The 19457-nt window shown below is 35.3% G+C and overlaps 1 protein-coding gene across 1 annotated transcript in view; it reads left to right on the top strand.

The window, feature by feature from the left end:
• The window catches only part of AGPS (alkylglycerone phosphate synthase), a 133780-nt gene that overhangs the window by 44339 nt on the left and 69984 nt on the right, over window positions 1-19457 (top strand). Inside the window, exons 3-9 of the mRNA XM_068967169.1 lie at window positions 649-739; window positions 3271-3391; window positions 3488-3562; window positions 6272-6343; window positions 7749-7828; window positions 8985-9065; window positions 18966-19091. Of these exons, the coding sequence (XP_068823270.1) occupies window positions 649-739; window positions 3271-3391; window positions 3488-3562; window positions 6272-6343; window positions 7749-7828; window positions 8985-9065; window positions 18966-19091 (646 nt within the window). The remainder of the gene's footprint in view (window positions 1-648; window positions 740-3270; window positions 3392-3487; window positions 3563-6271; window positions 6344-7748; window positions 7829-8984; window positions 9066-18965; window positions 19092-19457) is intronic.

Genomic DNA, 19457 nt, shown 5'->3' with positions numbered 1-19457 from the left:
GATGTGTTGAGGAAAGTCTGTATTCTGTTACATTTGTCTGAAAAGGCTGTTTTGTTGTTTTTAAACCAAGCAATTAACTTGACTTACCTCAGGTTTACTTCTGTGATGGTGAGCAGCTGAATTTTATATTCAGTTCTTTTAAGCTTAACTGGGCTGCTTCGAGTCTGCTCCATACACTTGTTATTCGAGGTCAGCCAGACATTTGGACAGAGTTTATATACAAGTCTCTCTCTAACTACTCCTGGATTTGTGTGACTTTTCTGTGCTCTTCCCAGATGCTGTGTTCACTGCAAACACCATCCAATGGCTCTTTAAGCCAGGGATACTATAGGGTTTTTGCATTCTCAGATTCTTTATTCTTTCTGTGGTACTCTGTGTGCTGGAGCTTTCCCTTTTAGCTGAAACCTGCTGAAACTGGAAACTTACGTGGTGCTGTTTTCTTCTTACCCCCTATTTTTGCCTATCATTGGACTATCTATACTGTCCTCAAATAATTAGGTGTTTTGTTTTTTTTTTGTCCAGAGCTTATCATTATATGTGGGAGGGTTGGTTTGATAGCAACTACTTGACCTCTGCTAGAAACAGAATCTAAGGTTTGAATTTACATGAAGATACTTTGCTCTAATGTTTTACTTCTTTTTACCTTAGGTACCCTCTGAGTGGCATGTCATTGCCAACTTTTAGAGAGTGGATCCAGAATACCCTTGGAGTAAATGTGGAGCATAAAACTACCTCTAAAGTAAGCGAATAAAAACAATAATATTCTTAATTGAGCGTGTATGTATGTGTGGTTAATCCCACATTAATTAAACTTATCTTTATAATTTGTTACAGTTGCTTTAATATATTTGTCCTTTTTGTTAGTTTGATTGGCCTTGTTAGACTTTCTAGGGGTGTTTTTCGTTTGTTTGTTTTTTAGCATCACAGATGTAGAGCCTAATCTCAACATTTATCTTAAGATTTATCTCAAACTTTTAAACTCTGTGAACCTCAGTTACCTTAATAGGAGAAATGAGAGTCATAAGTGTCAGTTCTGTGTGTCACAAGTAGTAGTGAAGTTCAAATGAATTAATTTTGTGAGAGCACTTTATTACCAAAATATAAGTTGCTGTTATTTTTACATTTTGTAATGAACTGACAGTAATCTAGGATTTATATAGAATAATTTAAAATAAAAATGTAATATTATATTATTATCAAAACATTTAAAATATTTAAAGATTAAAAATATAATTTTGATTTTAAGATATGAGTGATAGAAAATTTTAGTTTGCTCTTGTATCACTTTTCTGAAAGGGGGGTTAAAAACCTTTAAACTGTATTAAGCTAATGAAATAGCATTTCTTTATATAATTATAATGTTTATTATTTATTACTTACTATGGTATAGTATTCTGTATATCCCTTTGGGTATAACTTCCATAAGTGCAGAGGCTATGATTTATACTATATTATCCACTATATTCAACATATTATTAAGGACTGTAGATATTCAGTGAGTGCTTATTTTGTTTATAAGTCCACAGTTACATTTTATTCTTGTACTTAATTAGACTAAACATCTAATTCCTACCTCTCCCAAACCAAATTCTTGTAACCTTTCTTTAAAAAAATCTCTTCTACTTCCTTGATTTTTTCTGTTTTTTTTTTTTTTTTTTTTTTTTTGAGGCAAGGAATGCGACTTTATTAAGAGAGTTGGCTGGCTGAGAAGATGGCAGACTAATGTCTCAAAATAACCATCTTCTCTTTCTGTGTTTTGACTATTTGTTTTACTTTTCTATTTTTGACACTGATACCATCTATGTATCATATTCATAAATTTTACCAGTTTTACATGCACTTCTTTTTTTCTGTTTTAAGCCATTTCAGGTTTCAGGAATGTAACAAAATCAGTAATCTGTATGTTTTATCAAGATTCTTTTGGTCATTTCTTTCCACTATAGGTTAATTCCATGAGGTCAGTTTTTTGGGTTTAACTCACTGCTGTATCACCAGGGCCCTATAGCACATGTGCAAGAAATATTTATTATATAACTGAATATTAAATATAGAACATTAATAAGATATTTAAAGGCTATGTAAGTATTTTTCTTTACATATTCTTATATAGTTTTTCCAAATACTATACCATAGCTTTTTTAACATAACAGATTTGATTTGGTTAGCCAACTTTTCCTATATGCTGCTGCTGCTGCTAAGTCGCTTCAGTCGTGTCTGACTCTGTGCAACCCCAGAGATGGCAGCCTACCAGGCTCCCCCGTCCCTGGGATTCTCCAGGCAAGAACAGTGAAGTGGGTTGCCATTTCCTTCTCCAATGCATGAAAGTGAAAAGTGAAAGTGAAGTTGCCCAGTTGTGTCCAATTCTTAGCAATCCCATGGACTGCAGCCTACCAGGCTCCTCCATCCCTGGGATTTTCCAGGCAAGAGTGCTGGAGTGGGGTGCCATTGCTTTCTCCGTCCTACATGGTAGGCATGATAATAGGTGCTTTTCACAAAAATTACCACATTTAACTCTCCTTCCTTATGGCAGTTGTATAAATTTGATGGTGATAATCTCATTTAATAGTTGAAGAAACCAAGGCTCAAAGAAGTTGGGTGAGCCAGTGTCACATAGCTTAAAAGTTGAATACTTGTTAGTTGAAATTAAGTATCAAGTTTACGTTGTGAGTTTTAAAGCAGGCCTATAAAAATGGGTTTACTTCTTATTGGGAGGCTTTTTGCTGCTCATTCTGAAATGGTAAATTTTATCTGCAGATGAAATGTAGATAATGCAGAAGTTAACTATCTATATCCCAGTCTCTCTAGTTTAAAATTGAAGATTTCAGATTTTTCTATCTTCTTAATTGTAATCTTTATTTTTATTATATTTATTTGGTTTTGACCACACCTTGTGGCATAGGGGATCTTACTTATTAGTTCTCTGATCAAGGATTGAACCTATGCCCCCTGCAGTTAGAGCATGGAGTCTTAACCACTGGACTGCCGGGGAAGTCTCCTTAATTGTAGACTTTAGAAATAATGAAAAGATGGGATATAGAAGCAAAAGAGAAAACATAAGGCTGTTATAACTTATGTTACAGAATGTGGTTTTTAAGACCATTTGTAATTGGTTACTGTCACAGAGTTGGTTTCCATATGTATTATTTATTATTTTTCTATGCTTCTGTCCTAGTTCAGATGTTTAAAAAAAAAATTCATGTTTTATAGTCACTTCTCTGTAACATTTCAAATTTTTATTTTTTAGAAGTAAAAAAAAATTTTATTTTCTAGGCATCCTTAAATCCTAGTGATACACCTCCTTCTATTGTAAGTGAAGATTTTCTTCATGACCTTAAAGAAACCAATATTTCATATTCACAAGAAGCAGATGATCGAGTATTTAGAGCTCATGGTAAGCAACTTCATATAAATCCTATTTAGTTTTAAGTTTAAAATTTCCTTTAATTTTAAGATATTTTTACATTTTCTTTTTTAAATCACAAAACAGGTCATTGTCTTCAGGAGATATTTTTGCTCAGGGAAGGAATGTTTCAGAGAATTCCTGACATAGTTTTATGGCCAAGTAAGTGCTTGTTTTTCTTTGTATTATTAATTTAGTATTGTTAAACTTTAAGTTAATTTAGTATTGGAAATAGGTACTTTTAAACATATGAGCTGTAAAAAATATAGATAGCTATATTTTTAGAGTTTCAGTTAGTTCAGTTCAGTCGCTCAGTCACGTCCAACTGACTCTTTGCCACCCCATGAATCACAGCATGCCAGGTCTCCTTGTCCATCACCAGCTCCCGGAGTTCACCCAAACTCATGTGCATGGAGTCGGTGATGCCATCCAGCCATCTCATCCTCTGTCATCCCCATCTCCTCCTGCCCCCAGTCCCTCCCAGCATCAGGGTCTTTTCCAATGAGTTAACTCTTTGCATGAGGTGGCCAAAGTATTGGAGTTTCAGCCTCAGCATCAGTCCTTCCAGTGAACACCCAGGACTGATCTCCTTTAGGTTGGATCTCCTTGGAGTCCAAGGGACTCTTAAGAGTCTTCTCCAACACCACAGTTCAAAAGCATCAATTCTTCGGTGCTCAGCTTTCTTCACAGTCCAACTCTCACATCCATACATGACCACTGGAAAAACCATAGCCTTGACTAGACGGACCTTTATTGGCAAAGTAATGTCTCTGCTTTTTAATATGCTATCTAGGTTGGTCATAACTTTCCTTCCAAGAAGTGAGAGTCTTTTAATTTCATGGCTGCAATCACCATCTGCAGTGATTTTGGAGCCCCCCAAAATAGAGTCTGACACTGTGTCCCCATCTATTTGCCATAAAGTGATGGGACCAGATGCCATGATCTTCGTTTTCTGAATGTTGAGCTTTAAGCCAACTTTTTCACTCTCCACTTTCACTTTCATCAAGAGGCTCTTTAGTTCTTCTTCACTTTCTGCCATAAGGGTGGTGTCATCTGCCTATCTGAGGTTATTGATAATTCTCTCGGCAATCTTGATTCCAGCTTGTGCTTCTTGCAGCCCAGCGTTTCTTATGATGTACTCTGCATATAAGTTAAATAAGCAGGGTGACAATATACAGCCTTGACATATTCCTTTTCCTATTTGGAACCAGTCTGTTTTTCCATGTCCAGTTGTAACTGTTGCTTCCTGACCTGCATACAGGTTTCTCAAGAGGCAGGTCAGGTGGTCTGGTATTCCCATCTCTTTCAGAATTTTCTACAGTTTATTGTGATCCACACAGTCAAAGGCTTTGGCATAGTCAATAAAGCAGAGGTTTTTCTGAAATTCTGTTGCTTTTTCGATGATCCAGCAGATGTTGGCAATTTGATCTCTGGTTCCTCTGCCTTTTCTAAAACCAACTTGAACATCTGGAAGTTCACAGTTCATGTATTGCTGAAGCCTGATTGGAGAATTTTGAGCATTAGTTTACTAGCATGTGAGATGAGTGCAATTGTGTGGTAGTTTGAGCATTCTTTTGCATTGCTTTTCTTTGGGATTGGAATGAAAACTGACCTTTTCGAGTCTTGTGGCCACTGCTGAGTTTTAGAGTTCACTGAAGGTCATATAATTCTTAATATGATCATCCTGAATGGTTTTAATGATTAATTTTGTTGTTGATGACTAAATCTTCATTTAATATGTACATATCCTTTTAAGAAGTCAGTAGAAGAATATATTTTTGGCTAATTTGAAAGCTTAATAAAATTATTATCAATCAATGATATATTCAGATGCATAGAAACTTTTAGTTAAGATAATTGATTACTGCAAGCTAATGAGTACTTTGTTGATATCAACTTGTGGACTAAAGGTTAATGGTGTTCAAATAATGAAGCAAGTTGTTTAATATAGGTATTGTCTTTGATATAAATAATTAAATTTTGAGAAAATAATTTCATTTAGGGATATAACTTGAGATGGAAGCTGGATGAACTTTCTGCTGTTATTTAGCTCTTACTGATGACAGGCCCCATATTTATATGTATAATCTTTATATCCATCTCTCGTAGAAGAAATTTTAAAGCAGAATAAGTATATTGCTTCTTACTGTCCATAATTACCTTGTAAGAAGTTCTGCTAATCTTCTCTTCCATTTTTCTCTTCAGATTCCATAAAAGGAATATACAGAGTGTTTTATTTTTTGAAAAATTACCTCATATATGAACTTTTAGTTCTTAGATGTGATCTTTTTCCTTTTCAGGGAGTATCTGAGGGAAAAGTCCTGCTTTAATTTTGTGATAGGAAGGAGGTTGACATACACCGGAAGAAAATAATCTGTTTGAGTAGTGTATTGGCGCCTAAATCAAAATTTTGTTCTGTTGACTCTTTCAGTATAAGAACTTCTTGGGAAGTTTCCAAGAAGTTTGTTTCCTAACATGTTGTCATTTCACTGAGGTCTTTGTTAAACTTTAATGTAAATTTCCATTGGGTAATAAGGTTCAAATTTTTCTTTGCATGAAGGCAAGTTTTGAGACAGTAAGGCAATTTGAGACAATGTGGTATTCCCTACAGTGGAGGTGAGTTTCTCATCTTGCAGTTTGAATATCTATGTACTATGTATGTGTGTATGCTGTGTAGATATTTAAACTGCAAAATGTATAAAATTATTTAAAAATGAAAAGTTAAAGATAAAAAATAGTTTTAGAATAGTGATTTAATGTGTTCATGAGTGAATAAATGAAGAAGTTTATTGCACTTTAGACCCTTGTATTGCAATATTACCCAGAGTTTTTTCATGTTCGGGATTAATGTATTTTCCCTTTTTTCAACAGCATGTCATGATGATGTAGTTAAGATTGTGAATCTAGCGTGCAAATATAACCTTTGTATCATACCAATTGGTGGTAGGTATTGTGCCTTTTGAATTTTACTGTGATGTAAAGTTGTTCTATTTTAAATATTTGTGCATTCCCACTGAAAATAAGTATTCTTATAGTTATGCTATGGTTATCCTGAAAAAGTGGCTTATGCTGCTCATTTCTGTTCTCAGTAGATCTACCTAAACCATTTGAGATATGATTTACCCTAGTTTGTGGCTTCTTTCCCATATGGATTCTAACTGAAGCTCTGACTTACTGCCTAAATAAGAAAACGTGCCTTCTTTAGTAATTACTTTCTAACCTTTATCTTAATGGAGAGAATATTATTTTTTCAAAGACTAGCTATACCCAACATAAATCTTTGAGGAGGGATATGCATATGTAAAAGATCAACCAGGACAGTGATGACCAAATGAATAGTATCTTTTAATACTTAAAATTAACATTATTTTACATTTTAAAGCAAATTTAATCTCTCTTGATCATCCATCAACCATATTGTTTTAACAACTTCCACAAGCCAAAGGAGGTTGCCTTCACTGACTGAATTGGCATTAATGGAATGGAAATGGGACCCCTACACATCATAAGTTCCAGACACCTTCTTCAGCTGGTACTTCCTCTTGAATTCCTGTACAAAAGCATTACGGTGCCACTTTTAATGAAATAGTTTTCTGATTTCAAATGACTTTGACAAGAAATAGTGGTCACTGGTCATAGCCATGTTCTTAATATTATCATACCTTGAAAAATTAAGTTGAACCTTGTAGGTAAACACCCCCTATAATTCTTACCTGTGTCAAGGTGACTTCCATGTGTATTCTGTCCAAAACATATGAAAGTACCTATTAAAAATTTATTCTGATATATGATTATACAGATCTGGTTAAGAATTGAGAATACTATATTGTTCTATACTGTTATCAAGAAAGCATTTTTCCTTTGACAACAAATGTTAAGGAATATATTCTAATTTGTTGAGGTCTTTTTGTATGGAAATATAAGACAGTATTTTAACCATAATTGAATCTCATAAATATGATAGAAAGGAGATAATGGTGTCTCTAGTTGTATAGGATGGGTATTTTTTTCTTTTATGCTGTCTCTCCACAGTAATCATTAGCTTAGAACTTCTCTAATTATGTTTTTGGAGTTCCACAAATTGTTAGGGGCTTCACTTGAGTGTGCCCAAGGGATGGAGCCATGTCCCATTGCTTTCAGCTCCATAATATTTCTTCATTTTGGCATGCACCATAAAATAAAGGTGAGTTTACTTTTAGTGTGTTAGTATTTGCCAATTACATTTTGCAAAGTAGAGATAGGTATTTTTCCTAGTGGGCCTATTTGTATACTTTGTATTAGGGATTTGCCCTAGATATGTAGATAAAAAATAATATTTAAGCATAGTTATTGTCTTCTATTTTGGCAGGAGGAACAAGTGTTTCATATGGCCTGATGTGTCCCGCAGATGAGACAAGAACAATTATTTCTTTAGACACTTCACAAATGGTATATGATAACATAAGATGTGTTTGAAGATAGTGTTTGGATTTAAAAGTTTTCTTTATGGCTCAATCTTAGTTGTTTTTTAAAAAGTATATTGTCCATTTTGTTTAAAATTCTTTTCATCATTTTATCTTTGTTTTCAGATCTCTAAAAGCTAAGTTCACTCTTAGTCATATACCTTGATGAATTCTACCAAATTAACATATGAAATTGATAATTTGAAAAGCATGAATTGAAATTGTGATACAATAGATGACCTGATTTGTATTATTAAAAAACAAATAATATTAGTCAATGTTAATTCGAGTCATCAAAACTTAATTGTTTCCCAGATTTTTACTAATGCTATTGCACTTTGCTTTTGGAAGAACAGAGGGGCTAATTAAGATTAAAATTAGGAAAGTGAAGTGAAGTCACTCAGTCATGTCCGACTCTTTGCGACCCCATGGACTGTAGCCTACCAGGCTCTTCCGTCCATGGGATTTTCCAGGCAAGAATACTGGAGTGGATTGCCATTTAAAGGAACTATTAATTTTAGGGTTATTTTTTGAAATTTTGGTTCATTATGGTCTGAGTTGGCCCTTGTGCTACTTAAGTTGAGAGAATAATATTTCTAGTCCCTAAATAATTATTTACATTTGTCATATTGACTTTATCTTTTTTCCTCTACTATTTTTAAAGCAAATCTTGATGGCATACTACTTTACACCAAGTATTTCTGTGTATTTCTTTTAAAAAGGACATTTTCTTACTATGTTATCACTTCTGACAAAATTAAAAGTAAATCCTTATGTCATTTAGTATCCAGTCCATGTTCGTTTTCCAGTTATCTCAAAACTGTCTTTATTTTATAATTCATTGTATGAATAGGGATTCAGACAAGGCCCATGTTAGCTTTTGGTGGTTTCTTTTAGTCTCATTTAATCTGAGACCTTCTTCCTCCTTTTATGAGTGTCTATGTTTTAAACCAACTCCTGTGCAATATACTGCCTGTGTTACTAACTCTGTGATGTTGTATAGTCTGGGACAAGTGGCGCTTTCTAGTGTGGGTACTGCTAGTTAATTTCTATCTTGTCACTTGATGCTTAGAGTTAGGAAGTTGTATTTCCTGAGAAAGTGTCTGTTCATGGAGATGAGACTTTTTCTTCTTTTGCAACAGAATCGTATCCTCTGGGTTGATGAAAACAATCTGACAGCTCATGTAGAGGCTGGCATAACAGGACAAGAATTGGAAAGACAGGTATGTTGTTTAAGATTTTCAAAACTGCTGTGTGTCTCCTCTATGAAAAAAGTACCTTTCACAGTGTATTCACTGACTCAGATTTTTCAGTTTTTGTTGTGGATCAGGTATTGATCTGGATGCTGTGAACTCCATAGTGAATAAGACACCCATCTCTTAACTTTGGAAAGCTTATGTTATGACAGAAAATTAGGTAAAAAGACAATATAACTCAATGAGAATTGCTAGAAGGCAGCTAAATATGGGCTGTTCAGTTCAGTTCAGTCACTCATTCATGTCTGACTCTTTGCAACCCCATGAATCACAGCACGCCAGGCCTCCCTGTCCATCACCATCTCCCGGAGTTCACCCAAACTCACGTCCATCGAGTCGGTGATGCCATCCAGCCATCCCATCCTCTGTCATCTCCTTTTCCTCCTGCCCTCAATCCCTCCCAGCATCAGGGTCTTTTCCAATGAGTCAACTCTTTGCATGAGGTGGCCAAAGTACTGGCTTTCAGCTTTAGCATCAATCCTTCCAATGAACACTGAGGATGATCTCCTTTAGGATGGGCTGGTTGGATCTCCTTGCAGTCCAAGGGACTCTCAAGAGTCTTCTCCAACACCACAGTTCAAAAGCATCAATTCTTCGGTGCTCAGCTTTCTTCACAGTCCAACTCTCACATCCATACATGACCACTGGAAAAACCATAGCCTTGACTAGACGGACCTTTGTTGGCAAAGTAATGTCTCTGCTTTTAAATATGCTGTCTAGGTTGGTCATAACTTTTCTTCCAAGGAGTAAGCATCTTTTAATTTCATGGCTGCAATCACCATCTGCAGTGATTTTGGAGCCCCCAGAAATGAAGTCTGACACTGTTTCCACTGTTGGCCCATCTATTTCCCATGAAGTGATGGGACCAGATGCCATGATCTTCGCTGGCTTTAAGCCAACTTTTTCACTCTCCTCTTTCACTTACATTAAGAGGCTTTTTAGTCCCTCTTCGCTTTCTGCCATAAGGGTGGTGTCATCTGCCTATCTGAGGTTATTGATATTTCTCCCGGCAGTCTTGATTCCAGCTTGTGCTTCCTCCAGCCCAGCGTTTCTCATGATGTACTCTGCATCTAAGTTAAATAAGCAGGGTGACAATATACAGCCTTGACGTCCTCCTTTTCCTATTTGGAACCAGTCTGTTGTTCCATGTCCAGTTCTGACTGTTAAGGCTCATCAAATGAGGTTCAAAGGGGAGTTGAAGACGGTATCATAGAGAGCTTGGCATTTAAAATGAAACTTCAGGGTAAATCAGAGTGAGAAGGAAATATGGGGGTGGAGAGAACAATCCAGTCAGAGGAATCATGTGTGGAAGCTTTATAGGCAGCTGTTTCTTGAGGGGGTCTGCAGGTAGCTGAGTATGGCTGAGATCTAGGCTGCGTGTAACGGAGAATACACATTCTTTGTGCTTGTATTCTGGATGAGTATACATATAGTTGGGCTTCCCTTGTGGTTCTGCTGGTAAAGAATCTCCCTACAATGCAGGAGACCTGGGTTTGATCCCTGGGTTGGAAAGATCCCCTGGAGAAGGGAAAGGCTACCTACTCCAATATTTGGGACCGGAGAATTCCATGGACTATACAGTCCATGGGGTCGGAAAGAGTCAGACACGACTGAGTGACTTTCACTTTCTTTCATACATTTAGTAGTGGTGGAGGATGAAGCCAGGTCAATACAAAGAGGTTAGATCATAAAGTTTGAACTTTGCCTTTGTACTTAGATAGTTCTTGTATACTACTGTGTGGAGGATGGATGGACACATAAAGGCAGATAAAGTGGCTGCTGCAGTAATTTGGGCAAGGGCTGATAGTGACTTGAAATAAAGTAGTAAAAATGGAGCAAAATAGAGTAAATTGGACATAGAATTTTCAGAAATTAATAAATTTGATCAGTTGGTTGGTATTTGCTCTTCATTTAAATTTTCAGTGACTAATTTTACTGAAAACTGCTTATGTCATGAATAAGTGAAACTGTTAGAGTCCTTATATACTTTTGGGATCCTAATGAATTTTAGGAAACTTGAGGTTCTCTTCATGGAGTCTAGGCAGGTCATTATTAAAATGTATTGGTTCCTTCAGCCCTTTAAAATATGGTCAAGATAATTGTAACTCAGCTTTTGCAAACAAAATTTAAAAAGTCCAATTTGCTAACTATGAACTGAATGTTTTGTTCAGTTTGGATTACAGAGACCCCCTCCTTCTTGCCTTTTAACAGAACATAGCGATGTGACATGCTTGTTGATCTCTTTATTGTCTTTTCGCTCATTTCATGGTAAAGAGTTGAAGGCAGTTGGTGGGTGTGTGTGTGCGCGTGCTGTCTTTCAGTCATGTTTGACTCTTTGCGACCCTATCGACTGTAGCCTGCCAGGCTCCTCTCTCCATGGGATTATCCCAGTAAGAATACTGGAGTGGGTTGTCCAGTGATCAATTATGGATGAAAGGCTTTGAAAAAAAGTATTAAACTTTTATCTTTCTTTTTTTTAATTTAATGCACTAAGGTACAGAGAACTAGATAAAATTGAACGTATTCATTGAGGCATTAAAGATCTTCAGTAAGTCAAGGTTTTATAAATTCAAGGTAATTAGATTTGTTAATTATTATACTTTATAATTAACTTCATGGGTTGAATAATAGCATTTAATGAAAAATGTAAAAAGACCTGTTTAGTCTTCTGTTGCTCTGAGAGGCATTATCAACATAGCAGGTTTTTTTTTTTTTATATAACAAAGGATGGCCTTTCATGTCTATAATTTTATATCCTTTATTTCAGCATTTGATATAGTATTTTAACCTTTCCAAGATTTTTTTGTAAAGGTTAGAATTAAAATTCAAGGAACATATTTCCTTGAAATTTAAATGACATTTTACTAGACTAGGAACTTTTAATATTTTACTTACTAGTTCATTTCCTTAAATGCCAACACAGAACATTTCTTTTTGCCTCTGGTGGACTTTAAAATAGTTTCTACAGCTGTATTGATCCTCGTTCAGGTTCTTCCTCACTTATGCTTCTGTATCCTTCAGTTTCTTCTTCAGCTGAAGTAACTGACTTAAAACTTGCTGCTTTTTCATTCTAAAAGTTTTTAAATGACACAAATAAAGTAGTTGGGTAGCACAGATTTTCATCTTTTTAACTTGTAAATTACATTGATTTTAATATGTGTGAAATTTAAGGGAGGTCACTGAATGTCAGTTATGGATTTTGGGAATTTGTTTCTATGTTTATTAACTCTTTGGCTACTTAATTTTACTAGTTAGTAGTCTGGGGATATATGACTTATGATTTTCCCCACCTCTGGATGCATTTCTCTATGCCTCAGTTTCTTTATAAAATGGAAATAATGATTCCTGTTTCATAAAGTTTTTGTTGAGATGAAATAAGTTAATAATGTAAAGTGCTTAGAACTTTTATTTATTTCACTAATTTTTACTGAGTACTGTTTGCTTCATTCAAGGATAGCTGATTTTAAATATTCCTTCTGTATGCCAGACTCCAATATTTATATCACCTCAGACTTCTTTCTTGAATTCTAGACTTGCATATCCACTTGCTTAGTTGATATCTCTACTTGTATATGTAATAGACATTTTAAACTCAAAATTTTAAAAATTGAATTTATGTTTTCCCTCCTCAATTTGCTTATTCTATAGTCTTCTCAATCCCAGTTGGTGATAGTTCAATTCTTTGGGCAGCTTGAGCTAAAATCTTGAGTCGTTTTCTTTTATTTTGTTTTATAACAGTTTCATTGAGATATACTTGTCACACAGTAAATTGCAGTGGTTTAAAATGTGCAGCTTGATGAGATTTGGTATATGACTACAAGCATGAAACCATTACTGCAGTCAAGATGTAGAACACACGCGCCAGCCAACCCCAAAAGTTTCCTTTTGGCCTCTTTATATTTCTCTCCATCTCATCTTTACTATATCCCTGTCAGTCTCTGATATGCTTTTTGTCACTGTAGGTTTGTTTAAATATCCTATAATTTTATTAAAATCAAAGCACACATCCTATTTTTTTTCCAGGGGTGGGGTGTAAAAGCCTCAATAGAACTGTTTAAATTTTTTAAAGTAAGAAATAAAGGCATACAGATTGGAAAGGAAGAAGAAGAATTGTCTTCATTCACAAAGGACATGATTATCTGTGTAGTAAATCTAATGGGAGCTAAAACTTTTAGAACTAGTTAGTAAATTTAGTAAGATTGCTAGATTTAAAAGCTATATACACAAATCAGTTTTATTTCTGTATACTAATAAAAAATCAGAAATTGGAAAATTTTAAAATACCACTTATATTATAAAATATATATATAATACTTAAGGAAAAATCTATTAAAAATATGAAATACTGGGACTTCTCTGGTGGTCCAGTGATTTAAACTCCATGCTCGCAATACAGGGAGCTGGGATTCGATCCCTGGTCACAGAAGTAGATTCCACATGCTGCAGTGAAGATCTGAAGACCTGGCATGATGCAGCTAAGACCCAGAGCGGTCAAATAGATACATTAAACATTTTTAAAAGATATGAAATACTTGAATACTAAAAACCGCAAGACCCAGCTGAGAAATAAACAGACCTAAAATAAACCTAAAGCTATACCATGTTCATGGGTCAGAAGATTCAGTATTATTATTGGTTCTCCCCAAATTGATGTATAGAATTGATGCAATCCCAATCAAAATCCCAAGAGACTTTTTTTTTTAAGAAGTTGATAAGGCGATTATAAATTCCATATGAAAATACAAAGAACCTAGAACAGAAAATAGAGTGTTTTATATTAGGAGTGGATTTTGGATTTTGTCAAATGCTTTTTTTATTTCTTGAAGTGGAGGATGAGGTGATTTCAGGCCTTTCTTTCTTTTTTAATATATAATTTTAAATTTTTATTTTATTTGTTTGACTGTGTTGGGTCTTTGTTTCTTTGCATGAGCTTTCTCTGGTTAGTGGCAAGCAGGGGATACTGTTTGTTGGGGTGTGCCAGCTTCTCATCGTGGTGACTTTTCCTGTTGCGGAGCAAAGGCTCCAGGCGTGTGGGCTTCAGTAGTTTCAGCACACAGGCTCAGTAGTTGCAGCTCGCGGGCCCTAGAGCATAGTGAACTTAAGTAGTTGCAGCACGTGGGTTTTGTAGTTGTGACTCAGTTCCGAAGCATGGGCTCAGTAGTTGTGGCGCTTGGGCTTAATTGCCTCATGGCATATAGAATCTTCCCAGACCAGAGATGGAACCTGTGTCCCCTACATTGGCAGGCAGCTTCTTATCCACTGTGCCACCAGAGAAGTCTGAGGCCTTTCTTCTTAATATAGGTTTTCAGTACTATAAATTTCTCCCAACTACTGCTTTCGTGGTGTTCCACAAATTTTGATATGTCTTCTCATTTTCATTCATTTCAAAATATTGTCTACTTCCCTTTTGATTTTTTTTCTTTGACCCGTAGGTACTTACATGTTGTTGTTTAGTTTGCAATTTTGGGGGGATTTTTTTTCAAACATCTTTTCCGTTACTGATTTCTCTGTTAATTCTCTTGTGTTCAGAAAACATTCTTTATATGACCTAAAGCATATCAAATTAATTGATATTTGTTTTATGGCCTACAACATGGTCTACGTTGTAAGTATACCATGGACGCTTGAAAAGAATTTGTCTTCTGCTGCTGTTGGTTGGAGTAGTCTATAAAGTCAAATTGATTTATAGTGTTGTTTAGGTCTTCTGTTTTAAAACCTTTTTCTTTTGTTTACTTGTTATATCAATTATTGACAGCAGGAAATTATAACTTCCAGTTATTATTGTAGATCTATTTTTTCTTGCAGTTCTATCAGTTTCATTTCATTTATTTTAAAGCTTTGTTATTGGGAGAATAAATGCTTGGGATTGTTATAGCTTCTCGACTAGTGAACAGTTTTGTTATTATGAAATTACTTTCCCTCTTTCTGATGGTATTTTTTGCTCTAAAGTCTACTTTATCTGATGTTAAAACAGCCATTCCTGTTTTCACTGTTGTTGGCATGGTATATATTTTTCCTTTTTCCATTTTTAAACTTTTTACTAATTTATATTTTATATTTACAGTGCTTTTCTTGTAAGTAGCTAACAGTTGGTTTTTCCTTTTTATCTAACCTGACAGTCTCTGTCGTTTAATTGCAGTGGTTAGACCATTTACTGTCATTGTGGTTTATTGATATGGTTCAGTTGAAGTCTGTCATCTTGCCATTTGCTTTTTATCTTACCTACCTGTTTTTTCTCCTTTTCCACTTTTTACTGCCTTTTTTTGGATTGAGTTTTGTATAATGATACCATTTAATCTTTTTTGTTATTTTAAGGATTGTTTCAGGTTTTATTGTATATATCTTTAACTTAAAACAGTCTACTTTAAGGTGGTAATATAATATTTAGCATTTAGCATAAAACACATAAAATATTATGTTTCTTTATCTCTATGCCATTGTCACGTGTTCTACTTTGATAATTTTATAATTTTTACCGAAATAGTAAGTCATCACCTAAAGATATTTAAACAATAAGAATGCATCTTTTATATTTACCTATCTAGTTGTTTTGTTTTTTGTCGCTTAGTCATGTCCAACTCTTGCAACCCCATGGACTGTCAGGCTGCTCTGTCCATGGGTTTTCCCAGGCAACTCATTGGAGTTAGTTGCCATTTCCTTTTCCAGGGGATCTTCTCAATCCAGGGATCAAACCCACATCTCCTTCATTAGCAGGTGGGTTCTTTACCACTGAGCCACCAGGGAAGTCCCTAGTTACCCTTTATGATGCCTTTAATTCAATCTGGTGATATTTTCTTTCTGATTGAAGAGCTTGTTTTAAATATTTATATCTTTAGTATGGGTCTGCTGTTGATGAATTTTTCTACATTTGTCTGAAAATATCTTTGTTTCATTTTTTTTAAATACTCTATTTTTTTTAGAGCAATTTTAGGTTTAAAACAAAATTGAGAGCTAGGTACAGAGATTTCCTATATGCCTGTGCATGCGTGCCTAGTCTCCCCCAATATCAACATCACTCACAAGAATGGTAGATTTCTTTTTCTTGAATTCTCAGAATTTATTCATGTTGTAACTGGAAGTTTGTACCTTTTGACCAATATTGTCACATTTCCCCCACCCTTTCATCCCATGATAACCACCAGTCTGTGCTCTGTTTCTTTGAGTTCAGCGTTTTTAGATTCCCCATACAAATGATACAGTGACATCCTACATTGGCACATCATCATTACAGAAAGTCCTTAGTTTATTTTAGGGTTCTCTCATGGTGCTGTCCATTTGTGGGTTTGGACAAATGTTTAAATAATTGTTGCTGCTGCTGCTGCTAAGTCGCTTGAGTCGTGTCCGACTCTATGTGACCCCGTAGACGGCAGCCTACCAGGCTCCTCCGTCCTTGGGATCCTCCAGGCAAGAACGCTGGAGTGGGTTGCCATTTCCTTCTCCAGTGCATGAAAGTGAAAAGTGAAAGTGAAGTCACTCAGTTGAGTACCCATCATTATAATATCACTCAGAGTATTTTCACTTCCCTACATTCTCTGTACGCTCCCTATTTATTTTCCACCCCCAACCCCTCGCCTCTGGCAACCATTGGTCTTTTTTTTAAAAAAAATATTTATTTACTTAATTCTTTGGCTGTGCCGGGGCTTAGTTGTAGCACGTGGGATGTTCAGTATTCGTTTGTTACAGCCTTGTGGCTTCTTTAGTTGTGGCATGTGAACTCTTGGATGCAGCATGTGGAATTAGTTCCCTTACCAGGAATCGAACCCACCCGCCCTGCGTTGGGAGCCCAGTGTCTTAGCCACCTGGGAAGTCGTCCACTGATTTTCTTGTTTCTGTAGTTTTGCCTTTTCCAGAATGTCATACAGTTGGAATCATAGAATATGTGGCCTTTTCATATTGGCTTCTTTCACTTAGTAATATACGTTTCCTCCATGTCTTTTCATGGCTTGATAGCTTTTTTCTTCTCAGCACTAAATAATATTCAGTTATTTGAATGTTCCATAGTTTATCCATTCACCTACTGAAAGAGATCTCATTGCTTCCAAGTTTTGGCACTTATAAATAAAGCTGCTTTAAACATTTGTGTGCAGGTATTTATGAGGACATAAGTTTTCAACTCCTGACTAAATAGATGGAGTATGATTGCTAGAGTATATTTAGTTTTGTAAGAAATTGTCAGTCTTCCAAAGTAGCTGTACCATTTTGCAGTCCCACCAGCACGGAGAGTTTCTGCTGCCACATATCCTCTCCAGCATCTGGTATTGTCAGTATTCTGGTTTTGGTCCATTCATTTGGAGGTGTAGTAGTATCTTGTTGTTTTAATTGTTATTTCTCTGATGACATATGATGTGGAACATCTTTTCATATGATTATTTGCTATTTTCAGTGAAATGTCTGTTAAGGTCTTTGGTCTATTGTTTAATTGGATTTTTTCTTGTTTAGTTTCAAGAGTTCTGTGTGTGTGTGTGTGTGTGTGTGTGTGTATTTGTAACCTTCAGAAAAGTTGAAAGACAGTAGTCTTTTGAGAGTAAATAATATGGAGTAGGAACTGGTATCCCACTCCAGTGTTCTTACATAAAATATTCCATGGGTAGAGGAGACTGGCAGGCTACAGTCTGTGGGGTCACATAGAGTCAAGACGTGACTGAGCATAGCAGAGTATGAATATAGATTGTTGGGATATGAATAAAGATTGTTGGGGAGTTAGGGAAGTATATTGGTCTGATAATCTCGATTTTAACGTTCAGTTTTGTATTTAAGCTACTTATTTATGAGTGGTTATTTACCTCTTAAAATTAAATAAACATATTGAATGTTTAGTGAAAAATTTCATTATTTAGTAATGTCTTTTTAAATCTTGTTTTCCAGCAACAGAATTAGACATGATAAATAATTTGCATTGCTTATCTGCAGAAGCTAACAAATTATATTTAGTCTACTCGACTTTCAAATTTTGGACTATAACTTGCATATGATACTTAAATACACAGTTGTAAACACAACTGACATATTCTACATCTCTGCATGGCTTACTTGAAAAACAGAAACAGTTGCTTAATTGGATGACTATCAAAATGGTCAACACAGATTGATGGGCTTGAGTGCAGTAGACAGTGGGTATGCAGATGGTGGTGTCTGTACCGTTCGACATGAGATGGCTGAGCCTTTAAAATGATTTTAGTGGAATGGCTTTGGTGTTGTTGCAGTAAAGGGCATCCATTCAACCTCAGGTGCTGTGCAGATGGCAAAGCCAAGCTAATATAGAAAAATGAGAAACAAGTGACTATTTAATGTACAGGAATGCATGATCTGCATCACAAATAAATGATGGTATTACATGCAGGAAACCTAGCCAGATGGCTGTACATTAAAACACATGACTCCTTGAGAGATTTAAGTACAGGCAATTTGCTCAGATTTTCTGCAGGCCTGCTGCAGATTATATTAGGATAGGGAAAATAAGAGATTAAGTGCTTTATTTATTGAAAGTGTTCAGGTGAAGCTGGCACTTATTTAAGTATAATCTGATGTCTATAAGTGTTTAAATTGTCTCTTTGTTGGAACAAGAAGTAAGAAGGGTAGTTGTCTTTTAAATGAAAGAATGTAAGGAGTATGATTGTCTGGTGAGCCTGTGGAAAATACAACTGCCTCTTGGTTCATAGTTTTCAGTTTTGCGAAGTTTTCCACTAGGAAAAAGCTAAAAATATTTTTGGACAAGTATGATAAAAGTATTTCTTTATCTATTTAGGTTTTAATGAGTCCAGATAGCAAAGACACATGGAAATTCTAATGTGGAAAGAGTAAATGTGTTGAGTGCTGTGCAAAATGGGGCCATTTTCACTGGTAAAATATTACATTTTTGTTTTTCAGCTTAAAGAAAGTGGTTATTGTACAGGTCATGAACCAGATTCGCTGGAATTCAGCACTGTGGGAGGATGGGTATCTACTCGAGCATCAGGCATGAAGAAGAATATTTATGGCAATATTGAGGACTTGGTAAATTTTTTCTAGTTACTATATAATAATTAATTGGTCGATAGATTTTATTATAAAGTTGTTAAGCCATTAAAAATTGAGTTGAAGAGTCCCCTCAAAAGTATACCTCTTTTGATTATAATAACATTGACTATGCATTATAATCCAAACAGTTAAAAGACACAACTTCTTTTTGAGTGAATGATACCTAAGCTTTGTAGATGTTTTATCTGACTTATAAATACATATAAATTTTATTTTGCAAGACTTAGAGCCTTAGTCTTCAACTCTACCAAGATTTTAGTCTATTTAATTAGGTGGTCTGCCATTACTATTCCTTGGCCTTATGAGACATTATATTTATTTTTCTGAAAGAAAGTTTCTGTG

This window comes from Capricornis sumatraensis, chromosome 3 (assembly GCF_032405125.1).
Source record: "Capricornis sumatraensis isolate serow.1 chromosome 3, serow.2, whole genome shotgun sequence".
NCBI classification, from domain to species: Eukaryota; Metazoa; Chordata; class Mammalia; order Artiodactyla; family Bovidae; genus Capricornis; species Capricornis sumatraensis.
Note: the sequence above shows the minus strand (reverse complement) of the source record. Positions and strands in the feature narration are given on the sequence as shown.